Source organism: Copadichromis virginalis, linkage group LG5, assembly GCF_057382275.1.
Source record: "Copadichromis virginalis isolate Kocher_CV1m ecotype Utaka linkage group LG5, C_Virginalis_male_GT1.1, whole genome shotgun sequence".
NCBI lineage: Eukaryota > Metazoa > Chordata > Actinopteri > Cichliformes > Cichlidae > Copadichromis > Copadichromis virginalis.
The window spans coordinates 22,892,341-22,912,326 of NC_140622.1; the positions used below are offsets into that span (position 1 = coordinate 22,892,341).

The window sequence follows — 19,986 nt, forward strand, 5'->3', positions numbered from 1 at the left end:
TCCACAGATTTAATATTGATTGAAACCTGCAGCTGCCCACATGGGCAAGCAAACTGGCTTCTAGAAAAAATGTTTTGGACAGATGGAGAAAAGATTGAGCTACTTGGCCACAATGACAAGAGGTATGTTTGGAGGAGTAAAGGTGAGGCTAAGAAACCTGAAAACTCTGTACCCGCAGTCAAGCATGGTGGTGGTAGTGTCGTGGTCTGGAGCTGTTTTGTTGCTAGTGGTACTGCAACACTGCACAAGGTGGATGAAATAATGAAGCAGGAGCAGGAGGACTCCACATATGTTGACTTGGAGGTGATTTGGACACAGCTGGGTGTTCCAACAGAATGCTAATCTGAAGCACACGCCAATTACAGTTTTGGATAAAGAAAGCAAACATCTGCAATGGCCAAAGCTTCAGCCTTAATCCTATGTGGACAACACTTAAAAGCTGGCTCTATGCAAAGAAACTAATTTAAATGAACTCAGTTATGCCAATTATGCCAAGAAGAGTGGTTAAATATCCAGCCAAATTATGCCAGAAGCTTGTTAATTGCTACCAAAAACATTTGGCTTGGGTTCAATTTGCGAAACGACTTTAAACCAAATATTAATGATGGTGTATGTATAGATTTGACACTGTGTGGATTAGATAAAATTTAAAATAAATTTAAAAAATAATCCAATTCATGCTTTTTAAAGTCGTTAAAGATGAATGCTGTATTCAACCTTGGAAAAAGAACTTTTCAAGTAAATCATTAAAAGCCCCAAATAACCATGATATTCATGCCAGTGATGAATGCTTTATCTAATGCTTGCAATGAAACCTTCAAGGCTGTTTTTCCCAGCACCTTTCAGATGGTTTCAGAATGGCACAGTCTCAACTACATACTTTAAGTCATAAATATTTTTTTTGCCCTAAACAAAACATTATTAGTTACAGTCACTAGTAATGGAAAGACAAATTATTGCCAAGACAGGAAACAGAATTTCCTGTCACTAATGAAAAGACAGCCGTGGGACCAAAGTCCTGGTAAAGTGCAAAGGTTTGACCCTCAATGTAAACATGAACTCCCACAGAAACTGCTGGACTTCTGGTAAATTACTGATTTACTTATGCGAGTGGGTGTTTTTGTCAACGACGGTTGTTGAAACTGGAGATAGGGAAAACAGAGTTTGAACTTTAAAAAAATAGGTACACAATAACGCTGTCCTTGTTTGAGTTCAAAAGAGTGTTTTGGCTGTTTTGCTGGCATTTTGGTTGGAGGCGTCATGGGGAGAACCGTGGTGCAAATCACCTTCATCATATTCCTGCTGGTTTTGGCTTCCACACAGCCAAACAAGGTAAGTTCAGTACACATAAAGGGCAGCAACAGTATTTCAATGTAACAAAATCCTTAAAAAGTGCTATTTATACTTCACAGATAACAAGAGATTTATGAGGTACATTGATTTTTATCTCTCTTGGCGTCTTTCAGTCAGGTGAAATACACTGAACTTTGCAGGGTGAAGGTCCTTTTGACTTCTTCCTCCAGGGTTACTTCATGTTGGTCCTATTACATGATAATAATTTAACATAAGGACTGGAATAAGCTTAAGCCTTTAAGTAACAGATAGAAGATAATGTAATCACCTGAAGTGAAGAAATCCTGAATGTGTGCATGTTTACTGTATCCTTTGTCTAGAGTCAGAGTATAAAGTAGTCTATTAGCTCATTTTAATGTTTAAAGATATACATTTAATAACAGTGATGGTTAGTGCTAGATTAAGCGATTTATCATCATCCACAAAAACAAAACAAAAATCAACACATAGCACAGTGTAAAACTCTGTTTCCATGTATTTACTGCATCCTGGTGAACTGTTGGCATTTATCAGGTTGCAATAAATATTTGATAATTTATTGCACCCAGCAGCTGCAGTGTGTCAGCTGGTGATTCTATTAATTCATTTATTTCCATGTGTTGATGTTTTTCAGCACATAACCAGTCACATTTATGGTGTGGATGTGTATCTATTTCCCTCATGGCGATGATATCATCCAAAAACAAATTATTTTTCTACTAAATTTGACCTTTGGTCAGCTGCTAAGCTCAGTTAACCATTATGTTTTCGGTGAAATGTGCCCCCTGTGTTTGCTCAGGATGACTGGGACATCTACAGCTTTCACATCAACTCCACAGTGACCAGTCGTTATGCCACCACTGTCATCACAAGCCGTGTGGCCAATCGTATGAACGAGTCAAAGGAAATTGAATTTCATGTTCAGATTCCCAAGAATGCCTTCATCAGTAAATTTCGAATGTGTGTGAAGTTAAAATAATGTGTAACCATCCAGAGATATTTGCAAATAATGAATTCTACAGTGAAGAATAAATGACAGGATACTCAGTAGTATGTGCATTTACACAAGGGCTTTTCTTGGTCCTTTTCAGGTTTATCGATGGCCAGGTTTATGATGGTGTTGTGAAAGCTAAGGAGCAAGCTCAGCAGCAGTACACTGAAGCTGTGTCCCGTGGTGAAAGTGCTGGACTTGTCAGGTATTAACTAAATGATTAAATGATAGGTATTGTACAAATACACTGAGTGTTCCTTTGGATAAAGAAGAAGAAAAAGAAAATATTTCTGTCATTCAAAATTAGTTTGGTCTGTTCTTGTGTTTTCTCTTCTTTCTTCATTTCTCTAAAATAATGTTAATGCGAATAGGAAAATATATTTAGTTAATCTTATTCTCTGCTCAGGTCCAAACTACAGCCATAATCGCAATTTAGTGAGATCATTTTTTTCTGCTTTAGTTCTGTAGGGAGGACACTGGAGGAATTTAAGACCTCTGTAACTGTGGCTGCTCACAAAAAGGTCACTTTTGAACTCACATATGAGGAATTAATGAAACGCACACATGGCAAGTACGAGCTGCAAATTCATGCTCGACCCACACAGCCTGTCAGTGACTTCAAGGTGACTGTCTTATTGGTATCTATTAGTGGAAAATGCTGAGATAACATCACACATGATGAGATCTTTTATTTTTATTATATTGTATTTATTACCAGGTGGATGTGCACATTCACGAGGAAGCTGGCATCAGTTTCATCAATGTGAAAGGAGGCCTGAGCACCAAAGACCTTGCTAATGCCATCACCAAAACACATGCAGATAAACAGGTACTGAAATCTTTTTTGTTGCAGAACAGTAAAAAAAACACGAGCTTTCTAACAAGAGACAGTTTGAGGTACTAACAGGTTGTTATTCATTTGCAGTAAGAGGGAGCTTGATCTCAGTGTAAAATGAATGACTATAAAATGAGTAAAATGCACAAATAACCATTATGGTAACAATGATATTTCTTCCAACATTATGGCTCATTTCTCATCCTTGTACACAACACAAATGCTAGCAAAGTTCTGATGTCTGGCGTAATGTAGATGGCAGCACATCGTGCTTCCAAATCGTAAAAATCCTACAGCAGTTTATTAACTAGAGATCACTTGGAAGAACTGAACATGATTTACAGAATTTACATGAGATACAGAATTGGATTAATAATTATTTGGCGATTAGATTCTGATGAACCATCATAGTATAATGAGGTCCCAGCAATGATAGGCATAAGGGCAGGATCCCCATGGATTCTAGATGCCAGTGAAGGTGAAGGTGAAGATGGAGACATGGATGCGCCTCTGAATGATCAGTCGGAGGTGGACATGGTGATGAGACAGGCTGGATGAATGAATGGCAGAAGAGAACTGAGATTTTAAAACACACCAAACAAAGTCTGATTGGCTCATAAAAGGTTTGGAAGAAAATGATTGGACTAGAAAAATGCTGTCAGCACCGGTGTTTGGGTCATTACTCAAGAAAAATCAACTATCACACAATACTTAACAAAAAAACAGTAATGTAGAACATTACTTTCTTACTTGCAGGAGAAGGTAATTTGTTACATTACTTGTTACATTACTTGTTAAATTACGTTATCATCACTCCATAAAATGACCTGAAACAGTTACATAATTACCAGAAAACAACAGAAACCTGAGGCTACAGTCCCACACACAAACACAGATCCCTATCATATTGCGGATGAAGACAGTCTTGCTTTTAGTGTTTACAGATGAACACAAAGCAGAGAAAAAACAGCCCAAAGAGACTAGAAAAGAGGCTGGTTTCTAAATCTTCTTAATATGTTTTTTTCTGTACATGGCTAAGTTTTAACCCACATTTGTCTTTGCAGCAGTGAAGTGTTTTTGGTTTTCTGAAGTATTCACGATGCAGTGGTTCAAATACATATTGTCATGGTCCGGAGTCTGTGACTCCGTGTTTATGTTAAGTTTATTATTATTCTGTGGTTTTGGTTATCTTGGGTTTTTGTACTCTTCTGTTTCACATTTCATGTTCCTATGTCGGTGTCCTCCAGTCTGTGTTTAGTTGGTGTGTGTCGTGTTCAGTCGGTGTGTTTCCTGTTTTACTTTGAAGGTCTCTGTCTGATGTCAGTGTGTCCTCGTTGCTGGGTCGTCTGCTTCTCTCCGTCCGTCTTCCTGTGTATTTTCCTGTGCCTCCCTGCATATCTCTTTCCGGTTAGTTTCAGTTAGTTTTTCCAGTTTAGGTTTTCTTAGTTTCATGTTTCACCCTCGCCATCTCTGTTGTATCCACTGTTGGTAAATAAAGTCACTTGCACCACTGCTGCCGCATCTTGGGTCCTTATAATTCACAAATTCACAATTCAAAAACATAATTTCAGTAGTTTACTAATCATTTAATTCTGTTTGCATTTACATTTTCAGCAGACCATGTATACAGAAAATAAAATCACTGACATCTCTCTCTTTCAAGTTCCTAAACTCTGTGATTCACTCTGTTTCCAGGCGTGGGTGTATTTCTATCCAACAGTCGACCAACAGAAAATGTGTGACAGCTGTGGAGATCAGGGTATGAATGGAGATCTGGTTATAGTTTACGACGTTAACAGGGATAATGGACTGGGACACATCAAGGTAAACCCTGGTCTTTTAGCAACACAAACCGTATGACTTGGGCTAAAAAGCTTCTTGAATAATCCTATAACCAATCAAGTTTTGTTTTTTGTTTTTTTTTCATAACGCCGCCTTAGAAATCTGACGGATACTTTGTTCATCATTTTGCTCCATCTGATCTTCCACGGATACCAAAAAATGTCGTCTTTGTTATTGATCAAAGTGGCTCAATGGGGGGCAGAAAAATTGAGCAGGTAAAGTATTTGAAGGGTCAGTTTCTGATATTATTTTACATTTTTAATGAAAAGAAAAACAATATGTAGCCATGAATTATGTTTTCTTACCCAGACTAGGACCGCATTAATCCACATTCTGAATGATCTGGCAGAAGATGATCACTTTGGTCTGATCACTTTTGATGACAGAATTTCTTACTGGAAGCGAGAACTCGTTCAGGCCAACAGCAAAAACCTGGAAAATGCCAAAAACTTTGCACGCAATATTCAAGACAGAGGATGTGAGAAGTTGCAGTAAATACACATTTTGGAATATCAACAGTTGGGAGGAGAATAGCAGTACTGAAAATGCATTTGTTGTTGTTGCATTTCAGCCACAAACATAAATGAAGCAGTGCTGCAAGGAGCACGTATGCTGAATGCACATAACAGAGAAGGTTCAGCATCTATCCTTATACTTCTCACAGATGGAGACCCAACCTCAGGTTGTAATAAAACACATCTGTAAACAAATGTACACAAATATTTCATGAAACCGAGATCTTTATGAGCTTATTGTGGTTAAAAGTCCTGATTTATTATGACTTATGAGACTACATTGTTTCTGAGCTGAACTGGGTATGTCTTGTCTTTTTTCAGGGGTGACAAATCTGGAGAAAATCCAGTCAAATGTAAGACAGGCTATTGCAGGCAAATTCCCACTGTACTGTCTCGGTTTCGGTTTTGATGTTGATTTTAATTTCCTTGAGAAAATGTCGCTGCAAAATAACGGTGTGGCACGACGGATTTATGAAGACTCTGATGCTGATTTACAGCTGAAGGTATTTAAATTATGCATGCTCTTCTTTTATGTGATTTGAAACCCCTGAGAATTGAAAGAAAAAAGAGCATGATTTGTATCACTTCCACACTGTATGTCAACAGGGTTTCTATGAAGAGGTGGCCACACCTCTACTGACAGATGTGACAATGATCTATGTGGGTGCGACCAATCTAACCCAGACTAACTTCAGTCAGTATTATAATGGTTCTGAGATTGTGGTGGCCGGTGAGATCACAGATAATAACATTGAAACCTTCACCCCTCAAGTTGTGGCTATTTCAGTAAGAATCAATCCACAGGACTCATCAGCAGAACTCTTCTCAAAACCTTTTTTGTGATAGACTGACGTTACAATTAATTTATTACAGAGTAATAGAAGAATAATGTTCTCTAACCCAAATGAAACCGTGGAATCCACTGGAACAGTGTCTGATGACCGTATCCAGAGGGTTTGGGCGTACCTCACAGTTAAACAGCTTCTGGACAAAGAGTGAGTTTGACTTACAACATCTTTCCACTTTTTTTCTTTTCAGGTGATGAGCTTATTTTGAAGGGTAGTTGTTGATTGGCACAGCAAAGCTGAGATTTCGGGTAAGGCTCATCATAATTTACCTGAGCCTGAAGAAGAAATGGTTTGTTCAGTCCAAGGCCCAAAAGATTCTGTTTTACACACCTTTATATATTTGTAATGTAATGTACAATCGCCAAAAACTTTTGGACCTCCGACTAGTTGCCAGTGATCTTACCAATACAACTTATAATGGACATAAGGCGTTACCTCCATTCCTGTCTGGGATACCAGCTAACCTCTGTCGGACCCCGGCCCCAGCCTCACGGCGAAAGCGTTTCAGACGCCGGGGCAAACGTAGCGGTCTACTCGTGAAACTTAAGGCGTACTTGGTGCGCTCTTCTCCGGCTCTCTGGAACGAACGTGGATCGGTACCTTGTCATGCCTTTTCTCCGTGCTCTCTGGAGCCCATCGATGCCTGGCTGGTGCCCGTTGTTGGCTCGGATCAGATGTCCCAGCCACGAAAGATTTCCCCTCATCTTCGTCAGCACGGTGCGAACCTACAGAACCTGCGGCCGCTGCGTCGGGTCTCGCTGTCAGCCACGAACACGCTGACCTCCACCAGGTTTGGATTGGTGAACACTAGATCGCTGAGTAATAAAACTTTTATTTTAAGGGATTTATTTACGACCCAAGGACTGGATTTCCTCTGTATAACTGAGACATGGTTGAGGGCCGGTGAGTCCAGCGCTTTTACAGATCTCTTACCTGATGACTGCTGCTTCTTAAACTCTCCTCGAATATCAGGCAGAGGAGGAGGACTAGCGGTTGTTTTTAAGAAGCAGTATAAATGTAAACCACTGCCATTATTAACCTCACCTAGTAGCTTTGAACTGAGCATGTTTGAGCTAGGTCGGTCTCACACAGTGCTCTGTGCTGTGGTTTACAGACCCCCAAAATACAATAAGAACTTCTTAAATGACTTTTCTGATCTGTTGGCTGAAATTATGTCAAAATATGATCATGTCCTTATTATTGGGGACTTCAATATTCATGTGTGCTGCCCTGACAAGCCAATGGCAAAGGACTTTTTAAATCTTATTGACTCTTTTGATCTTGTGCAACCTGTGTCTGTGCCTACACAAAAATATGGGCACACGTTGGATCTTGTTTTAACTCACAATTTACCTGTCTCTAACTTAGAGGTTTGTGATGTTGTATGGTCAGACCATAGGCCTGTCCTGTTTGAGGTTTTCCTTCCTTGTACTAAAGTTAATCTTCCTCCTGTTGCTGCTAGGAGCTGTCGTATTTTTAACCCTTCCTCTGCTGGACAGTTCTCTATTGTTTTTAATCAGAACGGCGGCCTTCCTGATTTCATATGCAATGATACAGAAGAACTGAGTACGTGGTTTTATTCTGTCTGCCAAACTGCTTTAGATTCAGTGGCCCCCTTTAAGCTTAAGCAAGTTAAAGCCAAATCTGAACCCTGGCTGAATGAAGACACCCGGGCTGCCAGAAGAAAGTGCAGGAGAGCTGAACGTAAATGGAAGAAGGATCAACTTCAGGTGTCATACCAAATGTTACAAGATTACTGGAATTCTTACCAGAAAACTGTAAAAGATGCTAAGAGGAAACATTTCGCTACTATTATTCAGGCAAATTGTCGTAAGCCTCATGTCTTATTTAAGACTATTGACATGGTCCTTCATGCTCCACAGTCTTCTGTCGAGTCTTCTCAGGAAATTTGTGAAAACTTCCTACACTTTTTTATTGATAAAGTGCTATCTGTCAAAGCACAGACTTCCCAGTCCGTTCCCGACCCTTCTACCCCTGCCCCTAGTTCTGCTGTCTTTGACAGGTTCGAGCCAGTTTCCATGCTCTGCCTGCAGGAGTTGGTTGCTCACATGAAGCCCTCAGGTTCCCCTTATGATGTTCTCCCTCCTCGATTTTTCAAAGAGGTTTTTCTCACTATAGCGTCAGCTGTACAATCCATTGTAAATAGTAGTCTGTCCTCTGGTGTTGTACCTGTCAATCTCAAACATGCAGTGATTCAGCCTCTACTCAAAAAACCTGCTCTTGATCCTGATATTATTGCGAATTACAGACCTATTTCCAAACTGCCTTTTATCTCAAAGATTCTTGAAAAGGTAGTTTACAAGCAATTAATGTCCTTCCTAGAAGAACACGGTATTTTAGAAGTTTTCCAATCTGGTTTTAAAGCTTTACATAGTACTGAATCTGCCCTTTTAAGAGTTTTTAATGATGTGTTTTTGGCAAATGACTCAGGTGACTGTGTTATTATTGTGCTGTTAGATTTAACTGCTGCTTTTGATACAGTGGATCATAATATTTTAATTTCCCGTTTAGAGCAGTTGGTGGGTATGCGGAGTACCGCACTGCAGTGGCTCAGATCCTATTTGGCAGAGCGAACTTTCTCTGTGAAACTAGGGGAGTTTGTATCCTCTACTGCTTCTCTTCAATGTGGGGTTCCACAGGGTTCAGTTTTAGGCCCGCTTCTTTTCTCTCTATATCTCCTACCCCTTGGGTCTATTTTCAGGAAACATGGGATTTCTTTCCACTGCTACGCCGATGACTCCCAGATTTATTTCCCACTTAAAAAGATAAATGGCTTCTCAGTAGACCCGCTGCTCAGATGCCTTGATGAAATAAGGACTTGGATGGCTTTGAACTTTTTACATTTTAATGAACAGAAAACAGAAGTGATGGTTTTTGGTGGCGCTTCTGAGGCCACTATTATAGATCTTGGTTCACTGGCACAGTATGTTAAACCAGTCATCACTAATCTGGGAGTTAAAATAGAGGCAAATCTTAAACTTGAAAGCCAGGTCAGAGCTGTTGTAAGATCTAGCTTTTTTCATTTGAGGGAATTAGCCAAAATAAAGCCTATCTTATCGAAACAGCATTTTCAGACAGTAATCCATGCCTTTGTTACTTCTAGGCTGGATTATTGTAACGCACTTTATTTTGGGGTTAGTGATGCGTCCATTAGGCGCCTGCAGGTTGTGCAAAATGCTGCAGCACGTCTTTTAACTGGAACAAAAAAGTTTGAGCACATTACCCCTATTTTAATTTCACTCCACTGGCTACCTGTACATTTTAGGATTGTTTTTAAAATTCTCTTATTTGCTTTTAAATCTCTTAATGGCCTGGCCCCCCCCTACCTCTCGGAGCTACTACAACCATATACACCTGCCCGTTCCCTTAGGTCCGCCAATCAGCAACTCCTTAAGGTACGGAAAACTAAGTATAAACTTAAAGGTGATCGTGCTTTTGCTGTAGCTGCTCCAAAGTTGTGGAATGATCTGCCCTTGCATGTTAGGCAGGCCTCTTCTCTCTCTGAATTTAAAAGTCTTCTTAAAACATATTTATTCGCTGAAGCCTTTGGCATTGATTAGAGGGGTTGACTCAATTTGTTTTAACATGTTTCAATTTATTGTATCTATTTATTTTATTGTATCTCATTTTAATTTTCTTTACGTATGCTATTAACATGTACAGCACTTTGTGAAACTCTGGTTTTATGTTAAAGTGCTTTAGAAATAAAGTTGGTATGGTATGGTATGGTATTTGTTAGGAAAATACTGCACACTTTCCAGTTTTAATGGTGATATGAGATGGTAACAATCTTACCACCATATTCTATTTAATTTATTTGTGTACTTTTTAACCGGTTGACTCTGGACTAAAGGCTGGTTTCCAAAGTAAATTTATTTCTTTAACTCTGGGGTGTCACAGCTGTTGCGATACAGCTGCAAATCCTTCTTGAAGGAAGTAGTATATTAATTTATCCATGTTCATAATTCAAACAGCCTTTCAGGTTTGTAACCCTATATCAATATTTTCAAAACACTGGATTATCTTTGGACATGGAAACATGTTTTTTTAATTACTTAATTATATTTGATTTCTGTGTCAAACCCCTTATTCGTTTAATCCTTTGTGACACAGGCTTCAGTTATCTGAAACTGAGAAAGAGAAAGTGAAGAAGGAGGCTTTGGAGCTGTCAGTGAGGTACAGTTTTGTGACCCCTCTCACATCCATGGTGGTTACAAAGCCTCCCGGAGAGAACACAGATGTGCTTCATAAACCCAAGGAAGGTGAAACACCACAGAGAAGGCATTTCACTGGAGGTTATTAAAAGATTATTAAAATTCAAGTATTTAATTTGGATCAATTCACTTAATTATTTGTTGTTTCTCTGTCACATAAAAGAGAACCATTGAGTATTTATAATTTAACTACTAGAAAATGTAGAAAAATTGAAAACTAAACAGTTATGTAATAATATAAATTATTAATTTTTATTATTACTTGTAATAATAGAAATTATTACAAGTAAAGTTTCTATTTAGTGTTTTGTTGGTGATTAAATATGAGAATAGTGATGCCTTGCCTGAAATCATACAATATTTGCCAGAACTTTGCAATATTCTTGTCTGAATTTTTTGTAGTTCCTGTTAACCGCATGACCAGGATCCAACATGTTCCTGTTCAAGGTATAAAGCGTATTTTTACATTGTATTGCATGGATGGTATATTGAAAATACAAGAAGTTTTTTTTTTTGTTCTTTTTTACACGATTTGGTTTTTATTATTATTATTTTTCCTTTTGAGCTTTTAGTGATGTATTGTCTGAAGCCATACAGTATTCACCAGACTTTTGTGATATTCTTGTATGTAACTAATGTTGTCTGAATTTTTTTGTAGGTACTGGTATGGCCAAGTTCAAACATGCTCCTGTTAACCCCCCCAGGCATCAGGCCCCTGTTCGTGTTTTAAAGAAAAACACTCGTGGTATAGTATTGCATGGATGACATACTGAAAATACAAGACGTGTCTTTCATATGAATAGGATTTGTATGACTTTTTTTCCTTTTTATGTTTTAGAGGTCCAAACTATGTCTGGCTCCTTCAATTAAAATCCACTCCTTACTTCTTTCATTTCTCTTTTTTGTGTGTGCACATCTTAATTTTCAGCTATATAGAGCAGTTACAAGATGTTATCAAATAATAGAAATCATTAGAATCACATTAAGTGTGTTTTTTGTTTGAGGTTGAATATGAAAACAGTGATGTCTGAAGTTATACAAAATTCACCAGAGCTTTACAAAATTCTTGTGCGTAACTAATGTTGTCTGAATTTTTTTGTAGTTACACTCAGGAGTGGACTTCTAGACACTTCTAGTGATTTTCCACTGGCACCTAAAGGTATAGTATTGCATGGATGGCATACTTTCTTTTTTCTTTTGATAGAATTAAAGATTTTACAGGGGATTTTATACATGGCATCTCCAGGTTAAACTCATGATACTTCCCCAACTGATGACTTAAAGCAGGCTTGGCCAACTCCAGGCTTTGAGGGCCGGTGTCCTGCAGGTTTTAGATCTCACCCTGGGTCTACACACCTGAACTTCAAGACATGTTGAGGACTTAAATCAGCTGTGTCAGATCAAGGACACATCTAAACCCTGCAAGACACCAGCCCTTGAGGCCTGGATTTGGACACCACTGACTTAAACAAAGGAAATTGTTTTTGTTAATGTAAATATTTGCCATAGAACAAAGTGTGTATTTATTGCTTGATGTTTAATATAAGAACATACATGTTTTGTCCAAAGTCATACAATATCCATCAGAGCTTTGCAATATTACTGTGCGTAACTATTGTCTAAATTTGTTTGTAGGTCCTGTTCCCCGTGTCCATGTGGTCCCGTTCTTCTCTATAGCTGCCAATGTCCCACAGGCAACTGATGGTATTGTATTTTATTGATAGTATAAAGATAGATCCTCAGAGAGGATTTTGTAAATGGCATCTACAGGTTAAAATGTAAACAAAAACATATCATCACGATACTTCCTCACATGATTACTTAAACAAAGAAAATTATTTGTATTTAGTCTATTTTCTAAAACTGTGTATCTGTGGCATGAGGTGTTGTTCTTTTATAGATTTATAAAAATTAATTTCCATGTTTAAAAAAACCTGAATTTGTTTTTTCAATGTTTACTACCCAAAAGAAGTAAAGTGACTAATATGTGAAAACAGTAAAGTTGGTGTTGAATGTTAAGCTTTTTATTTTGAGGAACAGAGTTTCTATATACTGACTCAGTGTGTCTATGTGTATCTAGTTCCTCTTCTTCACAGGTTTTTAATAAACACTGAGAATCAGACTGTTCCATTGTGCTTTGATGTCAGTGGCTCACTACAACTTAAACTACTTCACCATCCCAGTGAGGGTCAGTAGTGTTAACTTTTCCTAATTTAATGAACCCTGATATATTTTTTCTTTTCATGCATAATAAAATCTTACTATTCTAATTTCTCATTAGCATTTTAATATAATCCCCAATTTGTGAAGTGTGTTAAGAGCTGCATTTCTCTTTTGTTCCAGAGCTGTTTGTGAATGGTGAGCTTGATTCAGTTGTGAATGGAGGCTTCAACAGTATTTTTATACACTTCCAAACTGACCATCATGTTGAGATTGACTCCAGGGGCGTGACTGTACGAGAAGGACAGACTGTGGCACATCACACTGGACAGGATACCATCACAGCTGGGAGGTAATCTTGCAATATAATGGTACAAACTCATGTTCTCAGTATTGTATACAGATATGTAACTTCACTTTTTCCAAGAAGTATAGGAGATGACGAATCCTAAATTAGCTTACATGTTTCAGACTGAATATGTCTGTGAAGGTTCTCAGTCATCCAGGTCATCGTAGTCAAAGGAGCTTGCAAAGAAAAGCGTCTGGACTTCTTTAAGTTGCTTGAAGACGTTTCACCTCTCATCCGAGAAGCTTCTTCAGTTCTAAGGTCAAATGGTGGAGAGTCCCAGATATAAGCCTAGTGGGAGTAACCCCCCACAGAGGGACAAAAGGACCCCCTGATGATCCTCTAATCGCCTGAGCCAAGGTGGGAAACTGGGTGTGGGTCCCAATCAGCCAGAGTTTCGGGTGTGTTCATTGTGAAACCTGGCCCCACCTTATCATGTGAATTCCTGAGGTCACATGGCCCAGGATGTGAGTGGGCGTTAAGGCGTCTGGGAAGGGATCTCAAAACTGGATTATAGATGGCAGAGAGTTGGTGTCGTAAACCCCCGCCTCTGTTCAAAGATGGTCGCTCACAGTGGACATAGATGGCTTCTTTCACTCCTCTTTCAAACCATCTGTCCTCTCTGTCCAAAATGTGAACATTGGCATCCTGGAAAGAGTGTCCTTTATCCTTAAGATGCAGATGGACTGCTGAGTCTTGTCCTGTGGAGGTGGCTCTTCTGTGTTGTGCCATGCGCTTGTGAAGTGGCTGTTTGGTCTCTCCAATGTAGAGGTCTGGGCATTCCTCGCTGCACTGTACAGCATACACCACGTTGTTAAGTTTGTGTTTTGGCGTTTTGTCTTTCGGGTGAACCAGTTTCTGTCTGAGCGTGTTACTGGGTCTGAAATACACCGGGATGTCATGCTTGGAGAAAACTCTCCTGAGTTTCTCTGATACACCGGCTACATAGGGGATGACAATGTTGTTGCGTCTGTCCTTCTTATCCTCCCTCGCTGGTGTCTGGTCTTCTTTTCTTACTGAACAAGAGTTTTCAGACTTTTCAGACTGAACAAGAGAATAAACACGCAACAAATGGAGTTATCACAGATTTTTATTTGTACCGATTAAACATATGAAATGTTTTTAGTGAGATCTAGTTTGGTAAGCAGACCCTTCAACAAGGTTAGTAGTTTACAAATGCAGAGCAAATTGGCTGCACAACATTATTCTTATAATGCTTTTTAAAACTCATGCTTACATTAAAGGTTCTGTACACCCACAAAAGTGGAACAATTTTTTTTGTCAGTGACAGAAACTCTTCTCATCTTCAGAATTACAAGATTCGTCTTTGTTGGTGTTCGTGTTTGTACATCTTGGTCACTTTCTCCTTAGCTTTGTTTTGGGAAACAATTTTCATCTTTCATTTCATTATAATCCATAAAATTGTGGCCCTTTGTAATGCCTTTAATAGTTTTGGAAGTGTAATCTGAACACAAGGCTGTCAGGAGCCCACTGCAGCATTTGGCAGGCATCACAGCGGTGCCTGCTAATTGCAGAAAAAAAGATTTAAAAAAGGTGGTAAATTTTTAAAACAATATTATTCCTATTGCTACTTATCTAAGCAAATTATGATTTAGGACGTTATGATAAATATGAAACGATTGAGAGTAACTATTTTTTTCTTTGGCGATATAGCATCAAATTATGTCACCTGTTAATTTCTGAAATTTTGTTTTAAAGCCTGGAATTTAGTTGGAAAGACGAGATGTGATAAGGAGGGGTAGGCCTGACTGGGAAACCACACACTTACTGGCAAATGACTTTTAACTGATAACTCATTAGCCAATGATAAATGGACCAGTTTTTACACAGCGCTTTTCTACTCTAATGCAGCACACAAAACTATACAACTTGCCTCATTCAACGATATTCCAATATGAATGGAGAGCAACTTCACATTACCCGCAAAAGAGCATCTGATGTTGGATGCTGTGCATCTTTGAACGTGTTGCCTGTGGAAAAATAGGCCTATAGTATGTCTTGACTGGTGTAACTAAAGGGATCTTGTGAGACTAGCAAACCTTTCAAGTTTCAAGATGAATTTGCTCTTAGGCATGATAGTCAGCCTGTGCACCCTCTCATATTACAGAAGTTTCATTATTATTGTATTATGTGCAGAACAAAAATCTGCCAAAATATGTGAAATGCTCAGAAACTTTACAGAGCTTTAAAAAGTTCAAATAAACTCCATATCCTTGCAGTGTGACAGTGGTTGTGCACAACAAGAAAATACATGTTACAGCTGGAAAGATGCGCCTGGTGATCTTAGTTCATGAGAAGAATGGCAACAAATTCCTTTGGCCAGTTTTAAAAAAGCATCGCTCGGCCAACGACTCTGAAGGACTTTTAGGTGAGTGGAAGGTTTTTGTGTATGTGTGAATATTCACTGCATGAGCTGGAAAATTGTGTATATACAGTAGTTAAGAAAAACCCGTTTACAACCAGCAGTGGTGTTTTCTGTAAAAATATCTTGATGCTGTGTCTGTTTTAGTATCTGATTCTAAATGTCAGGTCCTATTTTATTGTTTTACTCCCTTTTTCCAGCTGTAAAGCCTGCAGTGTATGAGGTGGTGCAGCAAGTTCCTGTCACAAAACTAAAGATTAAAAACCAAGAGATAGATGTTACAAGGTACGTTTTTTGTAATGTTTACAGTTTCTTCATTCAAAACAGAAAGCCGTTTAAGATTCCACCTATAATCTTTTTTTCTCCTTTTGTAGTGACAACGCTACTGATTACAGCATCGACCCTCCTGTCACAAAGAACTGCTGGCTTATGTCTGCTGACTCTGCCCTGCAGAGGCCACTGGCAGATTTTTCCGTGGCACAACTTTAAGTGTGAACTGTGCTGAATTACAAACATGAAGAAATAAAAAGTATCAGTTTAAAAAAAGAGCATTTTGAAACTTATTCAGTGTTGGTCTCAGAATGTATGTCTATGTAATGGGAAAGGCTTTAGGACCCAGGGCATCAAAGGAAGGTAATAAAAGAGGAAGTAGCAGAAAGTGTCTTCTTCTGTTTAGATGTGTAGTCGTTGAAAATTGTGGTTTTGGGATGTTACAATGTTTTGAAGTCCATGCTGAGTAGATCGCGTTGTCATTCAAGCACTTTGCGATAATACTGCCCTTCAGTATGATTCAAGTAATGAGTGAAAGGACATTAATCATGTTGTGCAGCAAGCATAGTCAGTTGGAGGATGGGCTGCACATGTGATTGTGCCACTGTTTTTCTTCTCTCTAGTTTGTTTTAGAGTGAGGGTCGTATTTTAAAACTGATTCTTTTTTCCTTGGTTTTGTCTTTATGTAAACTGGACCTGCTGCAATATTAATTAAGAAATGTCCAAACACCTCACAGCAATGTGCCACCAATTATTTCCTTAGCAAAGCACTTAGTGGATGTAATAAGTGTCCCCATGGGATCGCATTTATTTAGGGTGGATTTGGTTAAAGAAAAGCACCCATAATTTTTCTGCTGGCTAGATTGAGTTATTAGGTGATGCTACATTGCTGGCAGGTTGCACCATTAAAAGTACTCTGTAAATCATTAGTGGCCTTTCACTGTGATAGTCACATTTTATTGCAAATCCTTTTTAGTCATAAAATTGTATAAAGGTTTGGTGATACTGACCTCTTATCCGGTTTATTCTGGACTCTGGTGGTCCCTGCATGATATTCTGACTGGGAGTTTGTATGACAAGGTTTACAGAAGGTCTTTAATCCTCCACAGTCTACTTACCATATCTTGTCTACACATTCCCTCAAATTGTTTTCGTTTAGTTTTGAGCCTTTGTTAAGGCCAGATCCCATCCAGGAATGTTCCAGAATTTCTTCAACCACAAACATTTGTGGCCACATGTATTCATTGGGTAAGTCCAATGAATACATGTGGCCAAATAAAATGGTAAGGGCATGTGCAATGCTAACAAGGTTGTAAAGCACTTACACCTTTGATGATGACTCCAACACTGTCCAGGTCATCTATGGTTTCTTCATGTTCACGTTTCATGGCCAAGATGGCCAGGATTAAATTCATTAAAGGCTTGCCTAATTTGTTTGAAGATGAAAGTTTGTTTCCCTCGCACCAGGATCATTTTGGTTTTTTGGGCAATGTCATTTGTCAAACTTAAATCAACCAAAGGTGGTCTGTATTTTTACACATTACAGACACCATAAAAACATTAGTGTCATGATGCTCAGTCGTTTTGTATTTTTGCAAGGTAAACACAGCAAAACCATCAGGATGAACAGTACTTACGTACTGTTATTCAAAACCTCCACATTTAATAACAGATTAATACGTTAGCTTGTTAAATATTTCCTGGACTCCAACATTTCTTCTTGGAGAGTTTTGAAGACACCACCAAAGAACCGCATGGCTATTTATTGATAGACCTCACACCAACCTGCCCAGAGTGGGGATATTGCCTGAAAAGCAGCTTTGTCTTTTTATTTTACGAGGAAAAGTAACCAAAGAAACCAAGGAAATAACCATTACTTTTTCCAAAGACACTGATAGAAAAAGTTTGGACTCTGGATTAGAGCCTGGTACTGACAGTTTTTGATGATGTCTTTTTTTTTTTTATCTGTCTGCTCATCTCTGGTCTGGGCCGCTCCTTATTGATGCATCTCTCTCAGGCTCGTATTAATCTTGGGGGTGACAGTCAAAATCAATACTGCCCAGTCAGAGGTTGTCAAAGTGACTCTGGTTGTTAGCAGTTTAGAAACTTCACGACTTTTAACCGGTAGAGCTTCAGTTCTGGGGCAGAATTTAAAGCCCATTGTTCTTCCAGAGTTTTTTCAGCTGTTTTATGGACTCTGCAAACATATATCCAAAGCTGCACTGGTACCATTGTAAATGCCCTGTTGTTTGTGCTGGGTGTCTGGCTGAGCAGCAAAATGTTGCAGGGCCTCATGGGCACAATGGTGAAAAGTTAAATATTGTTTACACACACACACACACACACACACACACACACACACACACACACACACACACACACACACACACAAAAGCAGTTATGAAAATAACGTGTGCCCAAAACTTCCTGTTAAAAGGGAGTTTTTCCTTCCCACTATGATCCCCTATCATATGATTTTTGGGGTTTTCTCAGTATCTATTATTGTAGGATCTACTGTATAATATAAAGCGCCTTGAGGCAACTGTTGTTGTGATTTGGCGCTATATAAATAAGATTGAATTGAATTAAATGTGATAACATTTATAATTGTAATAGATTTTATTACCTCCCATAGCAAATCACTTGGTAGGTGCCGGTCATAAATGACATTTTTGACAAAAATTTACATCACATCTCTCTTTTTTTCATGCTTTCCCAGACGTCTCCAGTACATACATGCCAGCCCTCCCGATTTTTCCGGGAGAATCCCGAATTTCAGTGCTCCTCCCAAAAATCTCCCGGAGCCACCATTCTCCCGAATTTCTCCCGATTTTCCACCCGGACAACAAAATTGAAAAACCATATCGCAGAATTCATAGCGTGGCCCAGCCAGTTCCAGTTTCCAACAATGGCGGCAGCTACTTAGTTTTAATATTACTCTTTCTGGGTCGCAAAATAAACTTTTATTATATTTTCAGGCAGGGCCGTCTTTAGCCCAAAATGAATCAAAGCACCCCCAAAGATTTCTTACTTTTTTGACAACATTTGCTGTTTGTGTGACACACTACCGAAAATATAAAAAACATACAGCACTTGGTTGAGACATAATAGTTTGGGGGTATATATATATATATATATATATATATATATATATATATATATATATATATATACGGCAGCAGTGATCAGTGAGATGCTTGGCTACAAGTTGAACAGCCACAAGGGGCAGTACCCTCCATGGAGAAGGAGGCTAGAGGACAAGATCAAAGTAGCACGGAGGGAGGTTAGCCAACTAACGGAGTTGCAGAAAGGTGCGACAAAGAAGGTGCATAAGAAATACAGCAAGCTGTCCATACCTGAGGCCTTGGAAACTGCCAAGCAAAGACTCACAGCCTTGGCCAGCCGCTTGAGGAGGTACACCAGAGAGATAGAAGGCAGGAGAATAAACCAGCTGTTCTCCACAGAACCAGCAAAGGTGTACTCTCAGTGGCAAGGGAACAATAAGAGAACAGCACCACCAAGGCTGGAGACGGAGCAATACTGGAAGGGCATATGGGAGAAGGACGCAACCCATAACGGCAATGCTCAGTGGCTAGAGGATCTGAGGGCAGACCACAGCGACCTCCCTGAACAGGGTCCAGTAACCATCACAGTGGCAGATATCCAAGAAAGGGTCTCCAGTATGAAGAGTTGGACAGCACCAGGGCCCGACATGGTTCACGCCTACTGGCTGAAGAAGCTGACTGCACTCCACGAGCGTCTGGCAGCACAAATGAACCAGCTGCTAGTTAACGAGAGACACCCGGAATGGCTAACTGAAGGTCGGACGGTCCTGATCCCCAAGGACCCCAAGAAGGGACCGGTCCCCTCCAACTACCGACCAATAACCTGCCTCAGTACTACATGGAAGCTCCTGTCAGGCATCATATCGGCTAAGATGAACAGGCACATGGATCAATACATGAGCGGGACACAGAAAGGGATTGGCAAGAATACCAGAGGCGCAAAACACCAGCTACTGGTAGACAGAACAATCAGCCGAGACTGCAAGACCAGACTGACCAACCTGTGCACTGCCTGGATTGATTACAAGAAGGCCTATGACTCAATGCCCCACAGCTGGATACTGGAATGCTTAGAATTGTACAAGATCAATGGGACCCTAAGAGCCTTCATCAGGAACTCAATGGGGATGTGGCGTACAACACTAGAGGCCAACTCCAAGCCCA

The 19,986-nt window shown here is 39.4% G+C and overlaps 1 protein-coding gene across 1 annotated transcript; it reads left to right on the forward strand.

The window, feature by feature from the left end:
• The first annotated feature begins 1,145 nt into the window (after window positions 1-1,145).
• LOC146709716 (inter-alpha-trypsin inhibitor heavy chain H3-like) lies at window positions 1,146-16,035 on the forward strand. The gene is made up of 22 exons (XM_085456800.1): window positions 1,146-1,332; window positions 2,132-2,292; window positions 2,424-2,528; window positions 2,784-2,946; window positions 3,042-3,152; window positions 4,854-4,982; window positions 5,099-5,215; window positions 5,310-5,478; window positions 5,572-5,682; window positions 5,837-6,018; window positions 6,122-6,301; window positions 6,389-6,510; window positions 10,498-10,679; window positions 11,001-11,045; window positions 11,257-11,343; window positions 11,701-11,757; window positions 12,234-12,302; window positions 12,679-12,786; window positions 12,942-13,110; window positions 15,345-15,493; window positions 15,688-15,772; window positions 15,862-16,035. The coding sequence occupies exons 1-22, from the start codon at window positions 1,261-1,263 to the stop codon at window positions 15,974-15,976; spliced, it is 2,688 nt and encodes an 895-aa protein (XP_085312926.1). The 5' UTR covers window positions 1,146-1,260; the 3' UTR covers window positions 15,977-16,035.
• Window positions 16,036-19,986: the final 3,951 nt, after the last annotated feature.

What these genes read in the sequence shown, in the direction of transcription:
- LOC146709716 (XM_085456800.1), top strand. Translation starts at nt 1,261, where the DNA reads ATGGGGAGAACCGTGGTGCAAATCACCTTCATCATATTCCTGCTGGTT. An exon ending in AAACACATGCAGATAAACAG is followed by an intron (nt 3,153 to 4,853) that starts GTACTGAAATCT and finishes CTCTGTTTCCAG; the next exon opens with GCGTGGGTGTATTTCTATCC. An exon ending in TTTTCCACTGGCACCTAAAG is followed by an intron (nt 11,758 to 12,233) that starts GTATAGTATTGC and finishes ATTTGTTTGTAG; the next exon opens with GTCCTGTTCCCCGTGTCCAT.